At 52.0% G+C, this 25,207-nt stretch overlaps 1 protein-coding gene across 15 annotated transcripts; it reads right to left on the bottom strand.

Moving 5' to 3' along the window:
- Positions 1–297: 297 nt before the first annotated feature.
- Ikbke (inhibitor of nuclear factor kappa B kinase subunit epsilon) lies at positions 298–25,207 on the bottom strand. Of its 15 annotated transcripts, none has more exons than XM_085688283.2 (24): positions 24,280–24,510; positions 23,879–24,180; positions 23,681–23,767; positions 23,216–23,373; positions 21,808–21,918; positions 21,085–21,225; positions 20,610–20,739; positions 19,109–19,290; positions 18,825–18,985; positions 17,409–17,519; positions 17,054–17,233; positions 16,167–16,363; positions 15,409–15,473; positions 15,241–15,332; positions 15,025–15,111; positions 11,784–11,859; positions 11,547–11,662; positions 9,322–9,398; positions 6,094–6,133; positions 5,168–5,269; positions 3,596–3,692; positions 2,817–2,917; positions 2,585–2,656; positions 298–1,030 (listed from the first exon to the last, which is right to left on the bottom strand). In XM_085688283.2, the coding sequence occupies exons 4-24, from the start codon at positions 23,264–23,266 to the stop codon at positions 997–999; spliced, it is 2,223 nt and encodes a 740-aa protein (XP_085544409.1). In that variant the 5' UTR covers positions 23,267–23,373; positions 23,681–23,767; positions 23,879–24,180; positions 24,280–24,510; the 3' UTR covers positions 298–996. The 15 variants fall into 15 exon arrangements, with proteins under 15 accessions (XP_085544409.1, XP_085544410.1, XP_085544418.1 ...); XM_085688284.2 differs by having other exon boundaries at positions 23,216–23,348; XM_085688292.2 differs by lacking the exon at positions 23,216–23,373 and adding an exon at positions 22,649–22,728.

The following is a 25,207-nucleotide window of genomic DNA, read 5'->3' as shown; positions in this document are numbered from 1 at the left end:
TGGATTGTGAACAGTGATGAGGACTGGGGAAAGCAGCAGGTGCTTAGATGGTAGGCACCTTAGATGGGAGTAGAAGGAAAGCCAAACTTTCCCCTAAATGACAGGGCAGGAAATGGAGATCTCTTAGGGAGAGGCCATCTTTCCTGAGTTTGTCCCTAAAGCCAGAACCCACTGAAGGAAAGGCAGGACCGGGAAATGAGCTCTCTGTTCCACTTCCCAATGCTTCTCTGGAGAGGTCCCCACCCAGACCTCAGGGTTTCCCACCCCTTCTGGGTCGGGTATGATAGCTGCGGGGGAAACAGAGAAGGTGGCGCCTTTATTCCGTTTCCGAAGGTGTAGGCCTGCTGTCTCCTCAGGTTCCCACATCTGCCCAGATGTGTGGCTACCTGTTGATACTGACCAGCTGTTTCTCAGAACCAAGGGGTGCCTCAGGGAGGAAAGGCAAAAGGAAGCTCCTCAAAGTACCAGCAGTTTGGCTTCAACCACCCCCTTCTCAAATACAGGTTCATCCAGGCAAAGCACAGAGGGGCAGCTTGTGAGTTGCCTGTGGCCAGGGATGGGGGCACTCAGGAAATGGCAGGCTGTGTTCAAGGCGAAGTCCTCTGCTCCAGCACCCTGGAGAAGCCCCCCCACCCCGGGAGAGCCCGCTGGTCCCTGGGAAGTGCAAAGTGGTACGAACACTCAGCCTTCTCTTCCCAAGGCCCCCCCTAAGTTCAGCCCTCCAGGCCTGCGTGAGGAGAAACAGCCTTGGTGCCTGGATGAATCAACAGTGGCTGCATGCTCTCCGGTGGGCACTGTCCAGGATGGCTGGGAGGCCCTGTCCCAGCTGTCTGCGAGGACAGGCTGTCAAAGTAATGCTAGTTTGCTGGCCAGTGGCCAAGAGGGAGGTAGGCTGGTGAGGTGAGACCGGAACTTGCCCTGAATTTGGTCTCACGGTGCAGAGGTACAGTATGAAAAACACTAATGCTTCTGAGTGTCTTGTGCACCCCAGGGAGCTCAGACATCAGGTGCGGATGGAACTCTATGTAACCTGTAAGAAAAGGCACAGGTCAGCTTGGCCCACCTGCTGAAGAAGCCCGCAGGTAGATGATAGCACAGGGCCATCAATGTTCAGGAGCACTTAGCCATCAGATCCTCAGTTCTTCCCTGGCAGTGTCCCTGTCCCCAGATACAGCCTTCTGGATTTTATCTGTGCATGTTGGAATCACCTGGAAAGCTTAAAAGGCCCCTAGTCCAGGCCTCGCTCAGGGTCTCTGGAACAATCCCTAGGTTCCTGCACTATCAGAAGCACCCTTGCTCCGATGGGAAGACACGGAGGCCAGCAAGGGGTTCAGATTTGCTCACTGGGCTCTTTGGCTGCAAGTCTAAATGAGGAAGTGCAAAGTCACCAAAACACAGTTGGGAGATATTTGTAAATAGACTATAAATCACTCCAAGAAAGATTTATGTCGGTACTAAAGATTAGAACTTCCTGCTCAAGAGGATGGAAGCTGTGGAGGGGATGGAGTTTCCGCCAGCTGGGACAGAACTGTAAGCGGATGCCTCCCCCACCCAGGAACCCTCCAAACCTCTGAGGGCAAGCCACAGGCTCTGCTCCCAGTTGCCCCACCGCCTGTTCCCAATTCTAGTAGCATGATGTGGCAGTCTGAATGAGAATGGCCCTCGAGGCGCATAGGTTTGAATGCTTGGTCCCCAGTGGGCAGAACTGTCTGAGGATTAGGAAGTACGGCTTTGTTGAAGGAGGTGTGTCACTGGGGGGTGGGCTTTGACGTTTCAGAAGCCCATGACAAGCCAGGTGTAGCACTCAGACGCCAGAGGCAAGTAGATCTCTGTGAGTTTGAGGCCAACTGGGCCTACATGGCAAGCAAGTTCCGAGACAGTCAGGACTACATAGAGAGGCCCTGTCTCAAACAAACAAACAAACAAACAAACACAATGCTTTCTAAAATGGGACTGCTCCAGAGCAGACCTTCTGCTCCATACACGTGTTCCTGAGTTATCTGAACAGTTGGCAATCCTGCTCTGTATGTCCACCCCCACATTTGCTTTTGTGACTTGTACTGGTGTATGGACTCCCAAAGCCTGAGCATTGCTGCTGGTCCCCACCCATCCAGGAGGGGGAGCTCTAGAGCTGTGCCAGTGTCTCCAGGCAGCCTGGGCACAGTGAGAGCAGGTGGGAAAGATGAAGCTCATCGGGCAGGAGATATAGACTTTGGGCAAAAATGCCAGTCTGTCTGTGCTGTGGTTTCAGCGTGAGAGATATAGCGGCATCCACTCTAAGGACCTCTGGAAGGCTCCTTAGGCATGTAAAGAAGACCATGTAAATATTGCCCACATTCAGTGTAGAACTTGCCCCAGAAACACGTCCACTTGGCTCCAAGCCTCACTCTGATGTACTGATGTACTTCAAAGCCTATACCTCTTCAAGATGGCACCCCACTTGTGGCTGAGGCCTTATACCCATGTGGTTGTTCAGAGAATTAGCAAGTGCCTTGGATCCTGCATGGGGTACACAGGGACTCTGCCCCCCAGTGCCCTGGCAGCAAGGAAGATACAGTCTTCCCCAGACATGGGAGATGCTCACCGTTCGATGAGACGGTTGTTGTCCTGGAGATCAAAGGCCAACAGCTTCATATCATTACAAAGCTCCTGCATGCTGTCCAAGGAAGAAGAATGGGGTGGCTGAGGTTGATCACTTGGGCCCAGAGCCTGCTTACAGAAGCCATGGAGCAGCCTCTTAGTCTGGCCTGGGACATGAGATGGAGCAGCGTGGTGTTAATCTCAGCACCTCTTCCCCTCAGCTCCCCAGCACTTACTGGAAGACCAGGTCCTTTGGATCAGGGCTGGAATGAGGAGCCATGGTGTGTGGTGAGATCTGAGCTCCTGATGCTCTGTCCAGAAGGAGCCGATCAAAAATCTGAAGGGAAGCTATGCATTAGTCAGGAAGGTCCTGTCAGCCCACGTATGACTGGGCAGGGATGTGTCGAGGAAGGGTAACACATCTGCCCCCACACAGTCTCCCGAGAGCCCCTGGAATTCTCCAGTCTTTTCAACATGTCGCTCCTTCACATCCTGGGAGAGTCCCCACTGGTGGAATAGATTTCTCTCATCTGAACTGGACCGAATGATTCAGTCTGCCAAGTTCCTCTTTGACTCTAACCTAAACCCCTCATGACACAATCTGAGCCACGATTTGGGATAGAGGCCAATCCTGGCTGGTCTCTGAGGTTGCCCACATCACATGCTGGGTGCCACGTGTGACTGTCTCCTAGAGGGGCCTGTTCTGTATTCTCGGTGGCCAGCCAGCCAGCTGCCTTGGCAGAAAGTGACTCACCAAGGAGAGCTTGCACAACCCTTCAGGACCTCCAGGCTGCACCAACCCAGAGGAAGCTGTCCTAGCACCCGGAGCCCTGGCTCGCAGTGATGGTCAGTCTGAAATCACTAGGAATCTTCCCATCTCAGGGCGCATTGAGGTCAGAGACCTCCAACCCTCAGGGGCATCCCTGAGTTGGTCAAGGCTGCTCTGTCCCCTGGCAGGAAGTGATGCAAATGCCCCTCCCCTCAGCAGCCCCTAGTACTCCCAAAGCACACACACCTTGCTCAGGCTCTCTTGGGCTTCCCGGGCTTCTGTGTTACAGGCAGCCACAGAGCGGCCTAGGAGGTGAAGGTGGTTCTGGGCCTTCTGCACCTGCCTTAAGAGAAGTAGAGGAAGTTAGAGCGGGGACCCGCTCTCCACAGCTGGGACTCTCGGGGCTGGTGTCAGCTCAGCAGGGGTCCTAAGCCTCCCTCTATGGGAATGTCGTTCATCTCCCACCCACTGTGCTGCACACAGTTGCTCCTGGGAACCGAGAGAATCCCTGGAGAGCCGGGGCAGGGATCAGTAACAACACCCAAGTTGTATGTCGATGTAGCTGGGTCACTCAAGTGGGTATGGCAAGCATAGAGCCAGGTAAGCATGAGACACTGGCTAGCACGCTTCCATTTCCATAACAAAGGAAGGCCAAAACTTGGGACTCCTAGGCTCTAGTCAGAGGGCATGGAGGGACATTTCTCCACTGCACAGAGGAAATCAAGTCCCAAGTCCATTAAATCAACAGTTGGTTCTCAGTTCTGAATACACACCAGGATCATCAGGAATAGCCTTTAAACTAATACCAAAGGCCCGCCTGAGCCCATCACATCAGTGTGTTGGGGGCTGCCAGGCGTTGTATTCTAACGTGGGGGTAAGAGGAACTCAGCCCCATGACAAGGCCACTGGCCACACAGCACACAGAAAACTGTCCTTTCTTCTCAGGGGCCCCAGGAAAGTGCAGCAGGGGAGCTTGGGGGCTTGAGAAAGGGGTTCTAGCTACAGAATAGTGTGAGGGAGGGTACGTTAGTAGGTGAAGCCTGACCCTGCTTCCCTGCCTGCTTGAAGTCTACCTGTTTCTCCTCCTCCCTAGAGAGGAGAGCCCATCACACCAGAGAGGACGACAGGTAAAACCCAGATTTTAGGGACATCTATACCCACATTCTAGTCCCCAGTCTGTGCTGTGTGATATTAAGAAGATACCAGTTCTTGGATCCTCGGTCCCCTCATCTGGAAGGATGTGGTAACATTTGCTGTGTAAACACTGTGGAGCCATAGCACATTTGTAGAAATTACCCGGCAGACTACCTGACCCACTCCTCTTTTCACTTCTCACCTGATGTGGGAGTCCCCTCTGTATGCTGCAAATACCATTGGTGGATAAAGAAACTGCCCTGGCCTGTTGATAGGGCAGAACTTAGGTAGGCAGGAAAAACTAAACTGACTGCTGGGAGAACGGAGGCAGAGTCAGAGGAGAGAAGCCATGTAGCCCTGCTGGAGACAGATGCCAGAACTTTGCTGGTAAGTCACTGCCACATGGCGATACACAGATTAATGGAGATGGGTTAAATTAAAATGTAAGAGTTAGCCAATAAGAAGCTAGAGCTAATGGGCCAGGCAATGATTTAATTAATACAGTTTCTGAGTGATTATTTCGGGGCTGAGCTGCTGAGCAGCCGGGAACCAACAAGTGGGCTCCTTCAACACCCACCAACTCCGTTCTTACTCAGGCCCCGCAGAGCCCAGGGTCCTCTGAAGTCTGGAAGGGCAGGGCCAACCCAGACTCCATGAGCTCAGAGGAAAGGCCAGGCTGTTTACCTTATCCGCTTGGCGTGTGTGACCAGCGACACCTGATACTTCTGCACACATTCCTCCTGGAACACCTGCAGCAGCCTCTTGGCTAAGTGGCTAAAATTCACCCTGGAAGGACAGAGACCCCATGAGCTAAGGTGAGCGGCTGGAGCCACCGACACTCAGATGTAGCCTTTCCACCACTACCCAACCCAAACACCAGCCCCTCAGCCCGTAGCAGCGGCACCTCTCGGGAAGAATACAAGGATACAAGAAAGGAAAGCAATACACTCAGACTGTAAAGCCCAGAGGCCAATAAAGCTACATGCTCCAATAAGGAGGCAAGGGAGGCTGATACGGTGGCGCATGAATGCATACACTCTCAACTTGACCCCCAGGAGAAGGAAAGATATCCAGCCATAGAAAGCTTATGAGTGAGTGTGCATGTGTGTGTGCATTTATGCATGCTTGTGTGTGTGTGTGTGTGTGTGTGTGCGCACGCTTGAGTGTATGTGTGTGTGTAATGTGCACAGGAGTTAGAGGCGGTGTAACTCTGGGGGAAAATTCTCCAAACAGCCCTCAGAGCAGGGAGGCCTGGTGGACGGTGTGTGTGTCCAGGAAACTGATGAGAAGCCAGGCAGGCCCAGGTCACGCTCAAGAGCAGGGAGGGAGAAGAGGTCGGCCAGTGAGAATAGTTTCAGAGAAAATCCTACAAACTTGTTCATGACGGGAGGAAAGCCCTTACATCAAGGCTGATTGTGAGAAGCCCCTGATTCAGCCGCTCAGTGTCCCACCCCTGACCCTATATAACCTGACTTGGATCGTTATCCCCTTTGCCCCACCACGGCCAAGGGTCAAAGCGTTTCAGTATATCCCACCTGGGAAGAAGACTCACTCTACCCCATGACCTTCGCCCTCCTGCCCACCTGCCTGCCAGGGAGCAGGCCACTCACTTATCCAGCTTGTGGATCTGCTCCTCATTGTAGCCGAGTCCTGAAGGAAACAGACAGGGATGATGTCACCACTCAACTCGTCAGCAAAGTCAGTTAGAAAGATGAGGACAGCCTACGGTGGGGGCTATTTTATGGGATCTCAGGCCTAGGGGAGCCAGGAGGGGATGAGGAAATGGAACCTCAAGTAACTATGACAACGCTATTATGGTGACCAAATGTCTATGATTTAGGGACAAAGGAGCTGAGGAGAAATGCTTTGGGGGTCCAGAGGGAGGCAAACATGCTAGGTGGGCGGTGTGTGTGTATGTGTGTGTGTGTGTGTGTGTGTGTGTGTGTGTGTGTGTGTGTGTATGCACATGGGGAGTTGGGAAATGCTGCAGGTGGATGCTGGGTGAAATGGTCCTCATGGAGGCAGCCATGGCCCTGCAGCCATTACCCTCTCCGGCTGGACTCCGTCCCTGGAGTTACTCACAGGTGGGCCACCACCTTCTAATTCTCTGGTTCTGCCCAGCAACTCTTTTCAGAAGGAACAACTTTGGGTAGAAGCATCCTTGCCTAGACCCAGGAAAACTCATACACTGAAGCAAGACTGCCCCCTGCTGGGCTTTGCCGGGGTGGGTCTCCAGAGCAGTGGTAACCCCAAGATGCTGGTTTTCCTTCTGCGTTCCTGTCCCATCACTCCAGCAGGGGGATCCCCTTCCTGGGTCTGCACACCCAAAGGCCAGGGGACTTGAGCACATTCCAGCCCTTCCTTCTCCTAGCGGGCAGCTGTGTACAGGGGACTTGGCTTTGGAGGCTAGATGTGTGTCCATTGTGTGCACATACGAGGCCTACGCAGAGCACAAGAGAGTGCCCGGAAGAGTGAGTGTCAGGCAACCTTCCAGACTGGCATCATGCAGCACTCCAGGTGCCGGCAGCTGCTCCTGGTTTTAATAAAGTACTCTGGAAGAGCAATGGGTATGGAAGCTCCTGAGGCTCTACAGTGGGGTGTTAAAGGAAGCTGGACCTAGAACAATCCAGCTAGTTAGCTCTCTGTGCCTCAGTTTCCCAAACTATAAAACAAGGAAAGCTGAGATGCACAGAGGATTGTTGTTTGTTTGCTTGTTTGTTTTTGAGACAGGGGCTCTCTATACACCCCTGGCTGGCCTCGAACTCATGACGTAAACCAGGCTGGTCTGGAACTCACAGAGATCTACTCATCCTTTCGAGTGCTGAGGTCAAAGGTTGCACCACCACACTCGGCAATGCAATGCTTAGTGTTTTCAAGAGCACCAAATAACTCAGAGACGGACGGAGCCCTTAGGCTGGTGCCTAGCACCAAGGTAGTGCTTTAAAAGCTTTGGTGGCAGGATGATGGCGTTCCACACATAGAGGTAGACCAGCCTTCCCGGCTCTCCTGAAACCACAGCAGTGGCCGGCTGGGCACAAGACCTTGACTGAGCCCCCAGAAACAGGCAGGCTTGCCCTCCCCATCCCCTCTGAGGCCAGACTCCAGAGGAAGGTGAAGGCCCCAAAGGAGAAAGGCCATGTTCCATAGATCCCCAAGTTCTCATTGGTGACTGTCAGACACAGGTGGCTATAGAGCACCTGACATGTGGCCATGGCGACTGAAGACCTGGATTTTTTTATTTGTTTGTTTGTTTTTGTTTTGTGAGACAGGGTTTCTCTGCAGCTTTGAAGCCAGTTCTGGAACTCACTTTGTAAACCAGGCTGACCTCGAACTCACAGAGATCCACTCATCTCTGCCTCCCCAGTGTTGGGATTAAAGGTGAGCACCACCACCTCCTGGCTCTGGATTTTTAATTGAATGTGCTCAATTAATGTAAGATTTAAAATTGAAGCAGGATGAAATGTTTTGTTTTCTGCTAAGTATGGCTTTATAATTTTGTTAAGACTCATCACGTTTACTGAACACTTATTTTCTAGACAGAGATAGAAAATATAAAATGCACCTAGGATTTTGAAAATGTAGCATGACAAGGAGAACAGAATGTCTCCTTAGTGGTTTGGTTCATATTGAGCATATGCTGAAATGACTAGGATTTATTGAATTGAATAAAACATATTAAATTAACTTTACCTGTTTTTTTCTTTTTAATTTGGCTGCGAGAAACTTAAGTGACATGGCTAGACGGTGTGTTTCTCTAACAGTGATTTATGAATTACCCAGGGGCTCGAAAAGCATCAGGCAACGAGGTAGACATGAAAACATTTAGAGCATGGGGTGGGGACAGAGAGTGAGTTCTGGCAACTTAACTCCCTAGCTAATGGGGGCTTTTTATTCCCAGGCTCCCCAACTCCATCCCCATCCCTCCCCAGGTTCAAGCCTCACCCTGTCCACTCCATCCTCATCCAACTCAGACAAGCAGGTTTCCATTCCTACGCATGTGAAGCATTGCTCCTGCCCAGAAGGTCTCTGTGGGCATTTATAAAGCTAGTGTAAGAAATCTCCCGGTCCAGAACTCTAATGGGAATTCTTTGGATGCCCCATTCGCAGACAAGCTTGTCTTTTGGTTCAGCAACAGAGGGGCGGGGTTGGGAGACGGTTCAGTGAGCAAAGTGCTACCTCACAGTGTGGAAACAGGAGTTCTAATCCTCAGACCCACGGAAGTGCTGGGCAGGCATGGTGGCCACCTGTGACTGCAGTGCTAGGCAGGCAGAGACAGGCGAACCCCAGAGCAAGCTGGTTAGTCAAACTGGTGCGCTCTGGCTTCAAGTAAGAGACTCTGCCTCAAAACATAAAGTGTAGAGCAATTGAAGAAGAAGCCTAGCATCAATCTCTGGCCTCCACAGTAGGTAAACACACATACATTCGTGCATACACAAGACACATGTGTGCAGAAGATGAGTTCGCAAACACACACACACACACACACACACACACACACACACACCCCAAAACTAAATCAAGCGAAAGACACAGTAGATAGGAGAACACTTCTTAAAGTGCCCTGTCAGGTAAGGCATTCATTTCCAGGCCCTTTCCCACATTACCCAAGCTCCTGCTCACTGTACCCTGCATCCACGACACAAAGCTCCTCTCGTGATGGGGATATAATGTCTCACAGTAGCCTACAGGCAACATGCAGGCAGGGTCTCTCCTGCCTGAGATAGCTATCTCCTGGCTCCCGGCAGTGTTACACACTCAGCGAGCCTCCAACCATGCTGGGTGGATGGGAGGGAGAAAGGAGGGAGGGCTCCTGGTAGTTGGCTCTCCCCAAAGCTCACCTGGCCTCATCCTAGATTTCTTGAACTGTTTGTAGATAAAGCGCATCTTGTCCAAACAACACTGAATCTTCTGGATGCTGTGGGCAGAAAGTGGGAAGACTCAAATATCACAAGGATAGGGACAGGAGGGAGCTGTCTCTGCCACAGAGCAGGGTGGGGTATGATCTGGGAGTGGAGAAACCCGGTCTGTCTCTAAGTTTATTTAGATAATTTAGATCAAGCCCTCCTTCTCTATTCTAGACCTCCCTCCTTCCCCACCCCTCCTCTCCCTTTCTCCCTCCCTCCTTTCCTCCCTCCTTCCCCCTCTTCAAGCAGGTGAAGCAGAGTCTGGACTGGGCACAAGGGTCTATATTCTTAAATACCTGGTCCATATAAGGAACTTAATGGGTCAACAATTCTCCCTAAAACAGTAATGAGCCCATGGTTCCCCTGGAGGCAGGGAGATGGGGTAGGAGGAGGCCTCTCAAGGACTTTGTCAGCCTGGGGTTTAATTCTTCCCTTTGCTTTTCACACTGGATATAACAGTTTCCTTTAGGGAACTGGGGTGTCCTTCCTCACCCTCAGCCCTGGCTCTGCTTCCTTCCAGAGGTTCCTAGGTACCCACCGCCTCAGATGAGCTCATTGCCAGGGCCCAGACAGCCTGAGGGGATGATATTGGCTGGGATGTGTCTAGAGCCGTGGTTTGACATTTGTGAACTCAGAACTGCCTTGTGGTCCCAGAAAGGCACCTCAGTGCACACGGAGGGTTTGTGGACCACACTAGCGGTGGGCCGGGCACCTAATCAATGCACTCATAACATCTACTGTGAGAGCTGGGAACGGCGGCCTACACCGTTAATCTCAAGTACTCATGAAGCAGAGGCAGGTGGATCTCTGTAAGTCTCCAGCATGAGTTCCAGGCCAGCCACAGTTACACAGTGAGATTTTGTCTCAGAAAAAATAAATAAAAATTAAAAATCACCATAGATGAGACAGAGTCCACAGGTTTTTATTCATTTTACACTAGGTTCTGTGGGGGATGGCTAAGAAAACCCTGTCATTCTCAAAGCTGTTTGTATTTAGAATTGAGGACATGGGACCTTAGGTCTGTGGAGACCTCAGCTGCCGTGGTCCCAGTGGAACAAGGGGGGGAGGCTATGGCTCGGCACTCAGCAGTGGGCGCAATGGAAAACAGAAATAGGATTTTTTAAAAGCTGTCAATCAGGAGCAGGAAAGATAGACCTGTGGTTTAGAGCACTTGTGACTCTCACAGAGGACCTGGGTTCGATTCCCAGCACCCAAACAGTGGTTCACAACCATCTACAGCTTCAATTCCAGGTGATCTGATGCCCTCTTCTGGCCTTGGGTGGCACTGCATGTATGTGGTGCACAGAAAAAATGCATGCAAAATACCCATACACACAAATAATAAAATAAAATAAATTTATCTGTTTGTTGAAATAGGGTTTCTCTGTAGTCTTGGACTGAAACTCACTCTGTAGACCAGGCTGGCCTCCAACTCACAGAGATCCGCCTGTCTTTGCCTCCCAAGTGCTGGGATTAAAGGTATAGGCAACCACTGCCTGGTTTTTTCAATGGGGAGCATTGTTAAACCTGTATTTATTTATTTTTTTATTTATTCATCTATCTATCTATCTATCTATCTATCTATCTATCTATCTATCTATCTATCTATCTATCTTCTATCTACTTACTATGTGGTACTGGGAGTTGAACCAGGAGCCTAGCACATGCTAGGCAAGTACTCTACCACCATGCTACAGCCCAGGCAAAATAAAATAAGATTTAAAATATTGCTGTAGACCCTGTCTGCTGTAAGCTTTGGAGGTGGGTGGATCCAGCCTGAAGCCTACCTGTCAGCTACTGATGGTGACTTAGGAAAGGAACCTCACAGAGTGAGCCTCTCATCTGTGACAGGCATGTGCAGCACTGGTGTTTGGCAAACTCGGACATGCTCTAAGTGAGAGTGAATGCACCGGAGAGGAGAGGGAGCTGGGAGCTCCTGTACCTGCTGTGACCCCCTCCTTGTTATTCAAGCCCCCAGTGAGGGCAGGACTGGGGTTCTCACTCCTGAGACTTGTCTCCCGGAGGACCTGGACTCCTCTCCCACATCTCAGTACCTCCCCCAGAAGAGAGCAATCGGGCTGACTCCAAGAAAGCTCCTGAGCCTTTGGGTCCACGTGCAGCCCCCAGCCCCTCACACAGATGAAGGAACCCCCACAGACCTTCTGCTGTCATCGTGGATCTGATTCCGGTTCTTCAAAATCTCTTTGCCCAGGCTGCTCAAGCTCACCTGGGTTTCTGTGACATTGTGGGAACATCTCGAGAGGACCTCTGAGAACTGTGGGGCCAAAAGAGAGACTTCTATGGGGTCCTGAACTCAGGACTACGCTGGGCCATCTGCAGCGGTAACCCCGCCCACCCCTTATTCCTATAAAGTTCTGCCCCTGGGGCTCACTCACAGATTGCAGCCTGGACCACAGCTCTGTGGCTTCCTTTAGTTCCTGGAACTCTGACATCCCAGCTTCACTGCTGAACCTGGAAGAGAAGGAGAAGGCCATGGTGGGGAGGAAGGAGAAGGCTATGGTGGGGAGGAAGGAGAAGGCTATTGGGGAGGAAGGAGAAGGCTACTGGGGAGGAAGGAGAAGGCTATGGTGGGGAGGAAGGAGAAGGCCATGGTGGGGTTCAGGAGGCAGATGAAGAGGCAGAGAGCTTTGTGACAGTATTGTTGATTTTTGGAGGGAGTTTGAGACAGAAGAACCAACTTGACATGGGCCCTTCTCACAGAGGTTGTAATATTGAGCAAAGATAAAAGGTTGAAATACCTGAATTCATGAAAATCTACAAGCCTACAATGCAAGGTAGTAAACGCCTTGTTAGAAAGTGCTATAACTAAATAGAATAAAGTTCCTCCCAGTAGAAACAGTAGTTCTTGACAACCAACAGCACATCACTGGGAGGGTACCGGCGCATAGTAGCCCAGGACTTGGACCATGAGCCTCCCATTGCCCCAGGGAGATGACTGACACTGAATTTGACCAAGAATGATTGAAATGAAAGGTGGACATAGTATTTGCAAGATGACACAGTAACACTGCCTTGGCTCTCTTGCAGGAAAAGTACACCTACACAGTAAGGGGTCAGTACACCTACACAGTAAGGGGTCAGTACACCTACACAGTAAGGGGTCAGTACACTACACAGTAAGGGGTCAGTACACTACATAGTAAGGGGTCAGTACACTACACAGTAAGGGATCACCTGGCACACATGGTGCACCCACAGTTAGTACCCCACATGGTCTGTGGTGTTTAACTTGACTCCAACAGTCCGTGCAACCCCTAACTTACCAAAGATGCAGGGTGGAAGAGAAGCCAATGGCAACAAGAGAGTGTTCTCTGAGTCTGGGGGTGGGGGCAATAAACCAGGGAGCCAGGGGGGAAGAACTTACAATAAAGTGTGGTTCTGGACTAGTTTCCAGTCTGAACAGAACAAGCTGTAAAAAGAAAGTGTAGGACAATGGTGACAGAAAAGTTCCAGCCACAATGGGTACCGCAGATGGGAATGCACTGATGGAAGAGGGCCCTCCAGTGAACGGCAGGCTGGTGACCCTGCATACTCCCAGCTTGCAGGCTGGTGAGAGGCCTGGGTGGGGGAGGGGCTTCTGCACTTCCTGGCTTTCTCCTACCTGTATATATTCTTTTAAAAAAAGACTTTTTCTCTTTTAATTTTTTTAGACAATATATTCTGATCATATTTTCCCCTCCCCACCTCTTATATCCCTACCCATTCAACTTTATATTCTTTTTCTCACTTAAAAGAAAACAGAAACAAAAACCAAAAACAAACAACCAATAAGACAAATGTTAGAACAGAGTGAAACATAAGTCATCCTCTGCTGCCAAACAACCTCAGGATTGCTGATGTCCCGATATCCGGATAATCCTCCAGCCAGAGACCTTCAGGACAAAGGACAGGAAGGCTGCCTTGCCAAGGAAGCACACGGAAGAGAGAGAGAGAAGCTGGGGTGGAGGCTTGCTACCAGCCCTTAGAGGAATCTGCAGGTCTGAGGGTGTCCCAGAAAGAATGGGTTGCAAAGCCCTGTACTGGGAGGCTTCACATATTGGCAGAGGCCCAGGAAAGGAAAGGTACTGATGACCTGTGACCCCCTGCAAGCCAGGAAGGAGATCACATCTGGACTCTAGCTCTATGTTGGCCCCTCTGCTCTCCATCCTCCCCCAAACACCTGATGTTCCTGACTTCAGAGCCTTGGAGGCAGAGTGGAAAACCCAGCTAGTTGACACCAGCCTCCTACAACCTGTCAGTGCAGGGTAAGCAGCAGACAGACACCCCATACATTTCTCCATACATCTTCCTCCAGACTGAGAACCCACAAATGATCACCGTGGTCAGTTTTGTTTGTTTGTTTGTTTGTTTTTTATACTAATCTCGCCAAGATTCCAAGCCTTCCCCACCTACCCGTCTCCCTGACTTTTTGACTCCAGGATATTTGCCTCAGGGCGTCCCTTCTATTCCCCACCAACTTGAACTTTGTGGGCTCCAAACCTTGGTGCCCTGGCTCCCTATCCCCATAGGGCCCTTCCCCAGGCTCATGTGCCAAGGAAGGACTGAGTGCACCAGGGCCACACAGGCCCCTCTGAGGGGCAGATGCCACACCCTACCCTTAAGTTCCAACTCTGTGCCCGCAGGGGACTAGCCAGGGGACGTCCAACAGGAGTGTTCTTGATGGCTCCTGCCCTCTGTCACCATCCGAAGGGACTCAGCCACAATGGGCTCTGGTCCTGTCATCTGGAAACACCCTTCTTCCCTTTACCCTCCTTCTCCCCATCACCTCATCAGCAGACTGCCAGGCCGGGCTCAAACAGAGATCCAGCCCACCCTGGGGAAGACCCTGAACTTCTGAGGGAAAGGCTCATGTTATGGGGCAATTGGGGCGTGTGTGTGTGTGTGTGTGTGTGTGTGTGTGTGTGTGTGTGTGTATGCACGCGTGCTTCAGGAATGTTGTCCCACCTTGATGGGAAAGCTTCCCCGGGTGGTAGGACTTCCACCTCTCAGCACCTCCGTCCTCTGCCTTTCAGGATTCAGGCTGTGTTCCCTTCACAGCAGCACTCTGGCCAGCCCATCTTCCTTTGCTCTTCCTCCCCACCCGTTACCAGCTTAGCTTCCTCCTCCCCAGGCTCTTTCTTTGCACCTCAGAAGGCAAGGGCAAGTGGAAGACCCAGAGGACATAGGAGCAAAGCTGTGGAGGCCGAGAGTCTGGATTTCCATCCCTGGTCGTGTGGGAACAGTACCTGAAAAGGAGCCCTTCCTCTGGATTCTCTCTGGGGCTTGGCACAGAATGAGTGTGTCAACTCATTCAAAGTCCTGGGGGATTAAGGCCCTACCTGGGGTAGGGAGCTGCTTTTCCTGGAACACAAAAAGGTGCTACCCTTTGTGGGGGGCTGGAGCTGTCCTTCCTGAGGTAAGGGACTGCCCGGAGCCCAGTGAGGCAGTGCCCACATGGATTTCTCCCTGCAGGAGGCAGGACTAAGCTGAAGATGGGTACCATTTGGGAAGATAGGGCATGAAGGATGGGGTGAGGATGCTAATGTTGCAGCGGGTGGGGGAAGGGCATACATTGCAGGAGTGAGGAGCAGGAAGGAGAGCTGCGGGGGCCCCAGCTGGACGAGGCAGAGCACCCACCTTTCAGTGCCCAGGCTTCTGCTGAGGAAGAGAAGGGCTGTCCGCGTGACCTCCAGTGTCTGCCGGCACGTGTTCTGAAGCACCTCCCTGTGTGAGGGCAGCCCTAGTCAGAGTCACCTTGACCAGGGCACTGTGCATGTAGGCATGGCTTTAGAGAGGGACAGAAGAGGTCTGGATGGGTATGCTAGGCACTCCTCCATCCACCACAGTACTCACAGGACCCAGTGGGATCCTCGAAGCATCAACGCCTGCCCATCCAGCAGGACCCGCGCCAGCCACAGCGCCTGGTAACCAGCACCCAGCACCCCCTGAAACATACAGATGGGCAGGGCAGGCCTTCCCCTGTGCCAAACCCCTTCTGTCTCCTGGGGGGCTGCCCCTCACCTTAGCTGTGTTGTAATCTGCCTGTAGATCGACCTTGGGGACGAACTTTGGGATGTCCAGAGCAGCTGCAGACAAAGATCCTGTCTGAGGGGCCTGCTTTTATGAACCGGGTCAACTCTGAGGCCATCTTTCCTTGTTCCCAGCTCACAGTCACCCCTCACTGCTGATCTCCCACCTAAACCTTCCCAACTCTCCAGGTGGCTTTTCTCTGGCAAACTTTGACCCGGCAGATCTCCGCAGTCTCAGGTCTTTACTGCCACCTTGTGGTCAGGTTTGAGGACTACACTCTAAAGCTTAAATCCCTGCCTCTCCCGCCAATAGACCCTAGTCTCTTGCAAGGTTAAAGCCTCCTCGCTCACTTCAGAGGAGGACTAAAAATAATCCAAATGAGAAGGAATGTTTCTAGAAATTAAGAAAAGAAGAAAGCTCTGGGCCTTGGTCCACCTGCCCTTCTCTCCAGCAGCTCAAACTACCCAAAGCATCCCCACCATTCATAGAGACTGGAGGGCCGAAGGGTTCCAAATACCCCATCTCTGTGGGAGGATTTGGGGAAAGCCAGGAAAGTCTAGTCACCAGCTCAAGTCACTCGGCAACTCAGAGGTGAGCTTAGAATTAAACCCCAAATTGGCGTCTACTGTCTGGGCCAGAGAAACATTTACGAGGAAAACAAGTCACGCCCTGGGCTGTAAACCCAAATGTTCTGGAAGAGAGTGTCTCAAGCATAAAAGATTCATCCCATCCCGAATGGCCCTACTCACGGTCCCTGAAGGCCAGCCCCTTGGGTGCATCATTGGCCATGCTGAAGAGAACCAGGGGGCTGCTGGCAGCTGTGTGGGCGATGTGCTGGGCTGAGAGGCTTGGATCAAGGACACAAGGGTGACCCTCAAAGAGGTACTCCTGGTGTTTGGGAGGCACGTTGGTCTGCTCATAAACAGCCTCCAAAAAGATGGCAATCCTAGAGGACACATGAGAGGAGGGAGGTGTGGGCACCAGGGGAGGGCTCAGCATCTGGGGGGATGAAAGGCATCAGCATCACGGGGAGGACTCAGCATTTGAGGTGGGGAGGTGTTGGCACCAGAGAGGGCTCAGCTTTTGGGGGGCAGGGGCCAGAGGGGGTAGCTTTTTCATCAAAGATGGAGCGGCAAAGGGCAGAGTTCATGCAAAATGAGAAGAAGACTAAAGAGTTCCAATGCCTAGCCTCTGACTTTGTGTCCAATCCGGCTGCACCCTCATCAAAATTCTCCTGATCCCATTCAGTGATCTGTGTGTTGGGGAACATGCTTGCAATCCTAGTTCTTGGAAGGCTGAGGCAGGAGGATGGAGTTTGAGGTCAGCTGGGCTACACATCAAGATTCTATCCCCAACAGCAAAGACCAAGAACTTAGTGAGTGCAGCAGTTCTATGAGAAATAAATCATAAGCCCAGAAGTCACTCTGTGGTGCCCCACCTCTGAGACTAATAACCCAGGCTCACACTGTAAAGACTGGAAATCTGAACACGAACCAGAAAGTCACTTGATTTGAACTTGGTGGAAATAGTACTTTTTCCAAATGTGTTTTGGGGGACGTTCCCTTGCACCTACACCACAGCTTAGATGTGGGGTGGGGAGGGACTCTTATTCGCTGTCTCTGTTTTTCCCACTCACGTGTTGTGGGCATGGATGTAGACATGATGCAGGACAGCCTGGGGCAGGGAGAAGACATGGATGATAATTCGCTGCAGGATGTCACTGGTCTCCGCAAAGAACTGGTCAAAGCCCCAGCATTTGGCCTGCTCTACCTCCAGGATGTTGGCCAGGATGGGCACCAGTTGACTCTGCAGCCCCCTACACATACACAAGACATGAAGACTGTCAGGGCTGGGGCCCAAGCATCCAAATGAAACTTCCCAGGCTACAGAAGAGAAGTGGAGAGCCCAGGGCTCTGTTGATACATCCCGGAAGACCTGACTCAGCAGAGAGAAGTGATCCCTATCTTAGAGAGCCTGCCCCGCTCACTTACATGGACAGTCTGCAGGTGATGGGGAGGCTATAGCTCCACTCCAGGGGCCCGTTCTCCTGCCTCTGAGTCCCAGAAATGGCCCCGACTGGCTTCTCTGTCGTGATTCTGTACCTGTAGTGGGGCAGAATGAGGTTGCTAGACCCCACCACCACCTCCCATTCATCCTATTTTATCTCCTACCCGCAACTTTAAGAAACAATAAACTCCAACCAGAGAGTGGTTCATGTCACCCAGCCACTGTGAGGTAGCCGGAAAATGACATGGGAGCATCCTGGGTCTACCTGTGAGATCACCTCTGCCCAGCCAAGCTCCTGGCTTTAGGCGGAGTCCTTCTTGCTGTCACTATGGCTCTTCCAAGTCCAGCCACCTTCACATCCATGCCAAACAGTCTCTCCTCACTTTTCTAACTGCTCCCCCAATCTAGCCTTCCCTGATAGCCCATTCCACTCCAACATTCCTCCTGGTCCCTCTGGTCCACGCAGCTCACCCCAGGACCAAGGGTGCACGCACCAACCTTCCTGATGACACACCGCTAAGAGAAATACTCTGAGAAGACTTCTGTTTACTACAGGATGGAGGAGGGAAGAGGCGCTAACAATTGGTCAGTTCTGAGGAAACCATCCCAGAACGATTTCACATCGTTGAACATATGCTGACTTAGACCACTGCACTTCTGACTTCCAAAGTCACTGTGCTCTGCCTCTCCATACCTCTGCAGGCCACTAACTGCCACCAGCGCTGTCACAAGCACTTCTTCTGGACCGCCCTGCAACCCCAAAGCTCTCTCCTCTCAACTGCTCACTACCTACCGCTGATGCAGACTTAGGTTTTTCTTCCCCAGTATTTATTTATAACGAGTTCTTGGCGCTAGGTCCAGTAGGTGTTTTCCCACCTGCCCTCCAGCTAGAACCTTGGGAACTTGTCCTTTTCTCCTACACAGCATCAGTAACAGCTCAGCAGATCCTCATATTACAGGGCCCTCATTTCAGTGCTTTGCTCTTTGGTTCTGGGGAGTACGTCCTGGCAGCCCTTGTTTTTAACTCCTCTTAACAGTCAGTGAGAGACACTAGGAAGACCTTGTGCCTGGGTACCACCTCCATCTTCACCCCTGTAGCCAAGGCAACCTTGCAAGCCTCCTTGAGCCTTAGTGGAGATGTGGTGGGATAGGAACGGGGGTGGGGGGCAGGGCTAGAAGGAACACTGAACTAACACAAAGGGGTATGAGTGCTCTCTACCAAGCCAGGGGTGTAAGGCTGTGCCTCTGGTTTGATTAGCAGTGGCTCTGAAAGAGTCAAGGTAGGGATCTGGGTAGGAGACACAGCAGGACCCAGTGGGGGAAGGGCCAGGTGTCTGCCAGGAAGAAGTTGAGGGGGGGGGGGCTGTCCCTTTCATTCCCTGCCCCATTGCCCACCGTACATGATCTCCTTGTTGCGCCGGGGCCCACCATAGGGGAGGAAGGGTAGACTACCGGTGGCTGCATGGTACAGGGTCACCCCAATACTCCAGAGATCCACAGTCACCCCGAACGCCTTTTGCTGGGGTTTGCGAAGCACGGCCCGCTCATACATGTCAGGGTGCTATGGGAGAAAGATAGAGGGCTGCCATGGAGGGGTAGTGTGGGCACTCCTAGGGGACTCTTAGGAAGGCACAAAGCAAGGGGCTGTCAGCTTGGGGCCGAGGGTCTCCAATATGCCACTTACCAGGTATTCCTCTGTACCATAGACAGAAACAAAGCTCTCCTCATCATCCAGCTTCCGAGCAGCCCCGAAGTCGGACAGCTTGTAGATGCTCTGCCCCTCCTCCCCCACCAGGCGCATGATGTTCCCAGGTTTGATGTCACGGTGGACAATGCCATTCTCCCGCAAGTGGTTCATGCCAGCCACTGAGGACAGACAGCGCACAGTTCCTAGCTTGGCTCAGCTAGGGACCAGTCGGTCTAATGTCTGAGGTTTGTCCTGAGGAAGAGTCTGTCCTTGGATCCAAATAGACAGAAGCTGCCACAGGGGACTCAGTACAGGAAAGACTGGAGAACAGAGAGAAGCCCGGAGGGCTAAAAAGGGGCTTTCCAAGCTGGGGAGAGGGACCATTGGTTAAGAGTACGGGCTGTTCTTTCAGATGATCCTGGTTCAATTCCCAGCACCCACAGGTCAGTTCACAACTAGAACTCCAGTTCCAGGAGACTCAGTGCCTTCTTATGGCCTCTGCAGACACCAGTCATGCATGCGGTGCACAGACATGTACAGGCAAAACACCCACATACATAAAGTAAAAATAATGTAATACATTTTAAGGGGGCTGGAGAGAAGGTTCAGTTAAGAGCACTTGCCACTCCTTATGAGGACCCAAGTTCAGTTCCCAGCACCCACATGGTGGTTCACAACCATCTGTAACTCCAGGTCCAGGGTGTCTGACACCCTCTTCTGACTGCTGAGGGTACCAGGCCACACACAGTGCACATGCATTGATGTAGGCAAAACACTCATACACATTGTTACCTATTTTTTTTTTTAATAAATAAAAGGAAGGGATCCCAAGGACATCATTATATTGGCTTACTTGGATTTTGTGGGGAGCCCAGGGTATATCTTCTCCATCTTATTATTGACTTGTGGTAAAATATACCTAACAATAGTTATCATTTAAACTTTTGTTTTTGGATATGTTTCACTATGTAGCCCAGGCTGCCCTGGAATTCCTCATCAGCCTGTCTCAGCCTCCCCAGTGTGGTCCTTCAATTTAACTGTTTTTAAGCACATGGCTTTAAGCACATTAACCTTCTCCTCCAGAATAAAGTTCCACCCAGTCAAACAGCACTCCCTACCCTGCACTCCCAGCCCTGCACAGCATTCTGCCTCTGCCTCTGCCTCCAGCAACTCGACTCCCCCAGGAGCTGCACCCTAGTTGAAGTGTGGTTTCTGCCTCTGTATGGCTTGATCCCTCAGCACAGTGTCCTCCAGTTTCGTCCATACTGCCTGTGTGTTAGAATTCCCTCCTCTGTACAGCGCTACTCCACTGCCTGCAGGCACCCAATCCTGTTTGGCTGTCTTACCTGCTGCCTGTTGTGAATGATGCTACTTTCAACACTGAAAACCAATCATTTTTAGAACGGTCTCTTTCTACCACTGGGACACCTGTTTCAGAATAGCACACTCATCCTGGACGTTGCCAGTGCAGAGGACCTGGGGATGGGGCAGGGCTCACCCACACAGCGCAGAACCACCAGGAACTCCTCCTCGGGAAGCCCAAACGTGTTTTCAGGGTCTTCCAGGACACTTAGTAGGCTCCCGCTGGGGCAGTACTCCATCACAATCACCTTCTGCTGGCTGCCTCCCTGTGCACAGGGCAGAAAGAAGCTTGAAGAGGAGGGTACTTCTGACATCTGTCAGGAGGTTGCTTGCCTAGAGCCCACAGCCCTCATTACTGGCGCAATCTCTTGCCTGGCCTTCCATCTCAGACACACGAACCCAAGAAACCCTCTCTGATCGGGCACTGAATCCCCCTTTCCTTTCCTAATGATTTCCCTATGTGGTCCCACAGCACGGGTTCCTTACCCTGCCCACTCACCCACCCACCCGCCGCCAGGGCTCTGGACTGCTGCTGAGCCTTGATTTGCCTATTCCAGGACTGCAAAGGTCACAATCAAGAGCATCCTTCTCTCACCGAGCAGAGGACCCACCGTTTCCTCCACGGCGAAGAGCTTGACGACATTCTGGTGGTCGAGCTTCCGCAGCACCTCAAACTCCCTCACTTGCACCTCGGGGGGCCGCCGGTAGCTGGCTGAGTTGAAGACCTTTACAGCAACCACCTCCCCAGATTTCTGGCGTGTGGGCATAGGGTTGGGAATCAACAAGGGGACCATATTGGTCCTACCCGTCAGGTCGGGGAGCTGCCACCTTTCCCTCTCTTTAAGCCTCTTTCCCAATCCAGCCCCAGAGGAGAGAGGTGGGGACTGGATGGGCTTACATCGCAGCCCCTTCCCCTACTCAGCGGACTGGAGCTGTACTTGGAGGTGACACACCTGGTACCCCACAAGGGATGACTTCTGTTATTGCTCATTTTGCCATAGATAAATAAGAACTGCCTGGGCAGTCTACCCGGCCTGCAGCTCCTGAGCACGGGGTGTATTCTGACACAGCTCTGCAGCCACTGTAGGACAAACCCAGACAGGCCCAACCTCCCAGTCCTGCTATTCCTAGATCGCCCTTGCTGTCACCTCCTCTTTTACCTTGCCCTCTAGTCCCAACATGTCTCTGACAGAGGCAGCATTCCGAGGAATTTTTCCAGCATCAGGGCAGACAGAACAGAGGCATGGGACCTTTTCCCAGCTACATAGAATCCTAATGCCCAATACAGGCTAGTTTTAGGGCATGTAAGGGTCTGGGGCCAGAGTTGCTATTACCTTGTTTCGGGCCTTGTACACACTGGCTGTGGCCCCCTGCCCTAGCAGGTCATCAGTGTGCCATAGGTAATTAGTTGTACTCTGCATCTCCCAGGTTTGGCTACCTTCCACCTGGGAAAACAAAACGAACAACCATTGGGGGTCCCAAGGTCCCATGCCTGACCTGAAATAGATACTGGTAGTCAGCCATCAGCTCCTAAGACCATCCCATGAAGGGCTCTATGTGGCCACGGCACAGGCAAGGGAGCGGAGTGTGTGGGGGGTATGGTGGTACAGGAAGATTAAGTAACTTCCCCCTAAAGAAACAAAACAGCAGCAGGAGGGCCCCAATGGGCACTTCTCTCTGTCCTGTACCCCAGGTCCCTTCCAACAAGTCTAGGGGGACTTTCTCTATCACCTCTTTCGGGCACTGGGGAGTCAGAGTTTCGGCATCCAAGCCTGGGATTGTCCCAGGAAGCAGATGCAGTGCGAGAAGAAGGGCCCTGGGTCAGCCAGGGTCAGGCAGAGTCAGTCACATCGCCACAAATCTCCAGGATTGCAACATGAGTCTAGAGCACCCCCCTTCACCCTCCCTTCTCTGCTTGCCTGGCCCCAAACTTCCTACTGTTGGGAGCTAGCAGCTGCTCACCAGGCAGTCAGGGCTGGCCCAGTGCTTTTCCAGAAGGGACAGGGCTGCAGGGAAAACAGCTAAGGAGAAAGGATGGGAGGAACAAAAGGGAGGGGTAGGTGACGGAGGAGGAGAGTGGGGAGGATCTCAGACCATCACACACACACACACAAGGGTCAAGCTCTGGGGAAGATCAGAGACTGTCCACACTCTGCGCCCCATCTTTGCTCTCACCCTGCTCCTCTCAAAAGCTGGTTCCTCTAAAGCAACCAGTTCCAGAAAGTGTAGCCTCAGAAGTCGCACTCACAGCCTATCTGCAAGATAGGGCCAGAGTCAGCCTTTGGGGATGCCTGGGGGCAGGAGGGGCCACCACCCCTTCAATGTTTTGAAATAAAGTTGCTTTAGGCAGGGCCTCTTCCTGCTCCAGCTGCCGCTCACTGGGTCTCAAACCAAAGATGGCTCGATTTTGAGCCTATTCTTTTTTTTTCTTTTTTTCTTTTTAAAGACAGAGTAGCCAGCCCAGGACCTTCAGTGGTATTGAGGATAGTCTTGAACTTCTGCTTCTCCCTCCCAAATGCTTGGATTATAGTTGTGCACCACCATTCCCTGTTAACTAGGTGCTGGGGATCAAACCCACGGCTTTGTGCGTGCTAGGCAAGCATTCTACAGACTGAGCAAGCTAGGTCCCAGCTAGTCGTCTAAATTAAAGATGCAAAGCCTGGAGAATGTCAACTTTTGTTTGAGCCAGAAGCCACTTGAAGAGGCCAGGAGTCACGCCCTAGTTTCAAGCAACACACTCACATTTGCATTATGCAAAAGTAAGGGTGCTGGTAAGCCCTTCCAAGGCAACATGAATGAGTAGCCTGTGGTTCTCCACTTGGTTGAAGAGTCAGTCCAACGTGAAGTCAACGTGAAGAGTGAAGTCCAACGTGAACTGGAATGGAGGTCAAGGTCCTAGGCTTGGGATGTAGGGGCACCAGATTGTAACACCTTCATAACTCGACCTTGGTCCTCAGCCTCACTCTGGCGTTAGCTGAGTCAGCTGAGATCAGGGAGACAGGCAGGAACAGAATCCCCCAGAGCTGCATCGTCCTGGGTTCTGTGCCTAGAAGCTCTGACTACGGCACATCTAGATCACCACTGCACTCTCGTCTCCCACCAGCCCCTTCTCTACACGGAATGTGCAATAGCCTTCAATGAGCCAACACCAGCCGGCTCATGGACCTCCATCCTCCTTGGGGGTTCTTCTGTGGCAGCTGTACTTACCTGCACTCCGAGGAGCCCAGAATCAGGCAGGCTCTCCCTGGCAAGTGTGTGTTATGCTTTCTGTCTGGGGCAAGTTCAGGAGCTGAGCTACACCGGAAAGAGAAGGGTGGGTGGATGAGAGGCCCCCTGGGTGCTGTTTGATTCTCAGCCCCATCAAAGGCCACCAGTCTCAACTTTTTAACCCTTTCCCGTTGTCACCTTCCCTACAAGACTGGGAGTTTTGCAGCCTCTTTCCACATGTTCTGGGAACCTCTCCAGGCTATTCTGGGCCTCAGAGAAAAGATCCCAAGCAGAGGTCAGTAGGGGTACCCAGAGCTGAACTCCAGCTTTGCATCAGCATGTTGGGAAGCAGAGGCCAAGATCGGAAACTTCTTGACCAATAGTAGTCTCCTCAGGGCCAGAATCCTCCCTGCCCCTGCCAGGCCTCCAAACAATCCTTTCTGAGAATCGTTATTTTTTTCAACAGAAGGAATGCAGTACACCACCAGGTTCCCAGTAGCCTTGAGAAAGACGGGAGGGGGGCATTCAGTTGAGTGTTTCCTTGAAGCTGCCCCCTGGCTCCCCCACGCCACCCTCCTCCACAGCCGCTACACACTCACCCCATCTCCCAGCTCAGCTGCAGGGGAATGTAGACTTGTGGGACTGGGTGGCATCCCCAGGGATTTCAGGCCTTGAAGTCAATCCTGGTAGCCATGGGCCCCCAAGATCCACACACAGGCAAAGCTAGTGGTGATGGCCCTGGACCTGAGGGTTCTTCCCTGCCTCTCTGACAGCAGTGGGTACCCAGAAGAGCAGAGTCCAGGCTCTAAGTTCTATCCTACTTCCTGATTCACTTCTCTCCCTCTCCCCACCTCTTTCCCTCCCTTCCTCTCTCTCTCTCTTAAAGAGACAGGCAGCTCAGTCGCTGCCACACACACACCTCCACCCCACATCAGGAAAGGATGCTATAAATTGTCTAGTGGAAGCCTTAGGACCCTTGTCTGAGCCACAAAATAGTCAGCAGCCGAGGCTGGGGCTTCTGTGATAGGCCACTGCATGCTGTGCTGTTATCTTTGGCAGGGAAATTCAGGGCTATGCTTAAAATCAACTAAAGAGGTTAAACAAGTTAACCAAGCTGAAAATTGCCTAGAAAGGCCCAGGATCTGTGCTTGGCCTCTCCCAGAAGCTGGACAGGGCTTGTCTTCCTTACAGCCTACAAGAACAAGCACACACCCAGGTCATAGCCTCTGCTTCACTGACCTCACACACAGTTCCACAGTCAACCCCACCAGCTGCAGGGCAGCTTTCTGACCACAACCTGAAGGTTGGCTTTAGGATGTGTGAATGGCAGGGAATGTAGTATCTGGTAAACTCTGGGAGACTAGGAAGTGATTTTCAGACCACATTTGATAGAATCAAATCTTACTTACCTTTAGTAATTTGCCCGCGATTTGCCAACTTCTCGGCCATAACCCCGTGTCCTAAATATCCTGGGAAGCTGGAAGGTGTCTGTGCTGCTCTGGTCAGCTCTGAGTGGGCAGTTGGATA

Source organism: Myodes glareolus, chromosome 5 (genome assembly GCF_982192425.1).
Source record: "Myodes glareolus chromosome 5, mMyoGla1.1, whole genome shotgun sequence".
NCBI classification, from domain to species: Eukaryota; Metazoa; Chordata; class Mammalia; order Rodentia; family Cricetidae; genus Myodes; species Myodes glareolus.
Note: the sequence above shows the minus strand (reverse complement) of the source record. Positions and strands in the feature narration are given on the sequence as shown.

Excerpts from the sequence above, each read along its gene's own strand:
- Ikbke (XM_048430673.3), bottom strand. Across the intron at positions 21,919-23,215 it reads TACTTTTGCATAATGCAAAT|GTGGAAGGTAGCCAAACCTG; the intron begins GTGAGTGTGTTG and ends TTGTTTTCCCAG. Across the intron at positions 17,520-18,824 it reads CGGCGCAACAAGGAGATCAT|GTACAGAATCACGACAGAGA; the intron begins GTACGGTGGGCA and ends GCCCCACTACAG.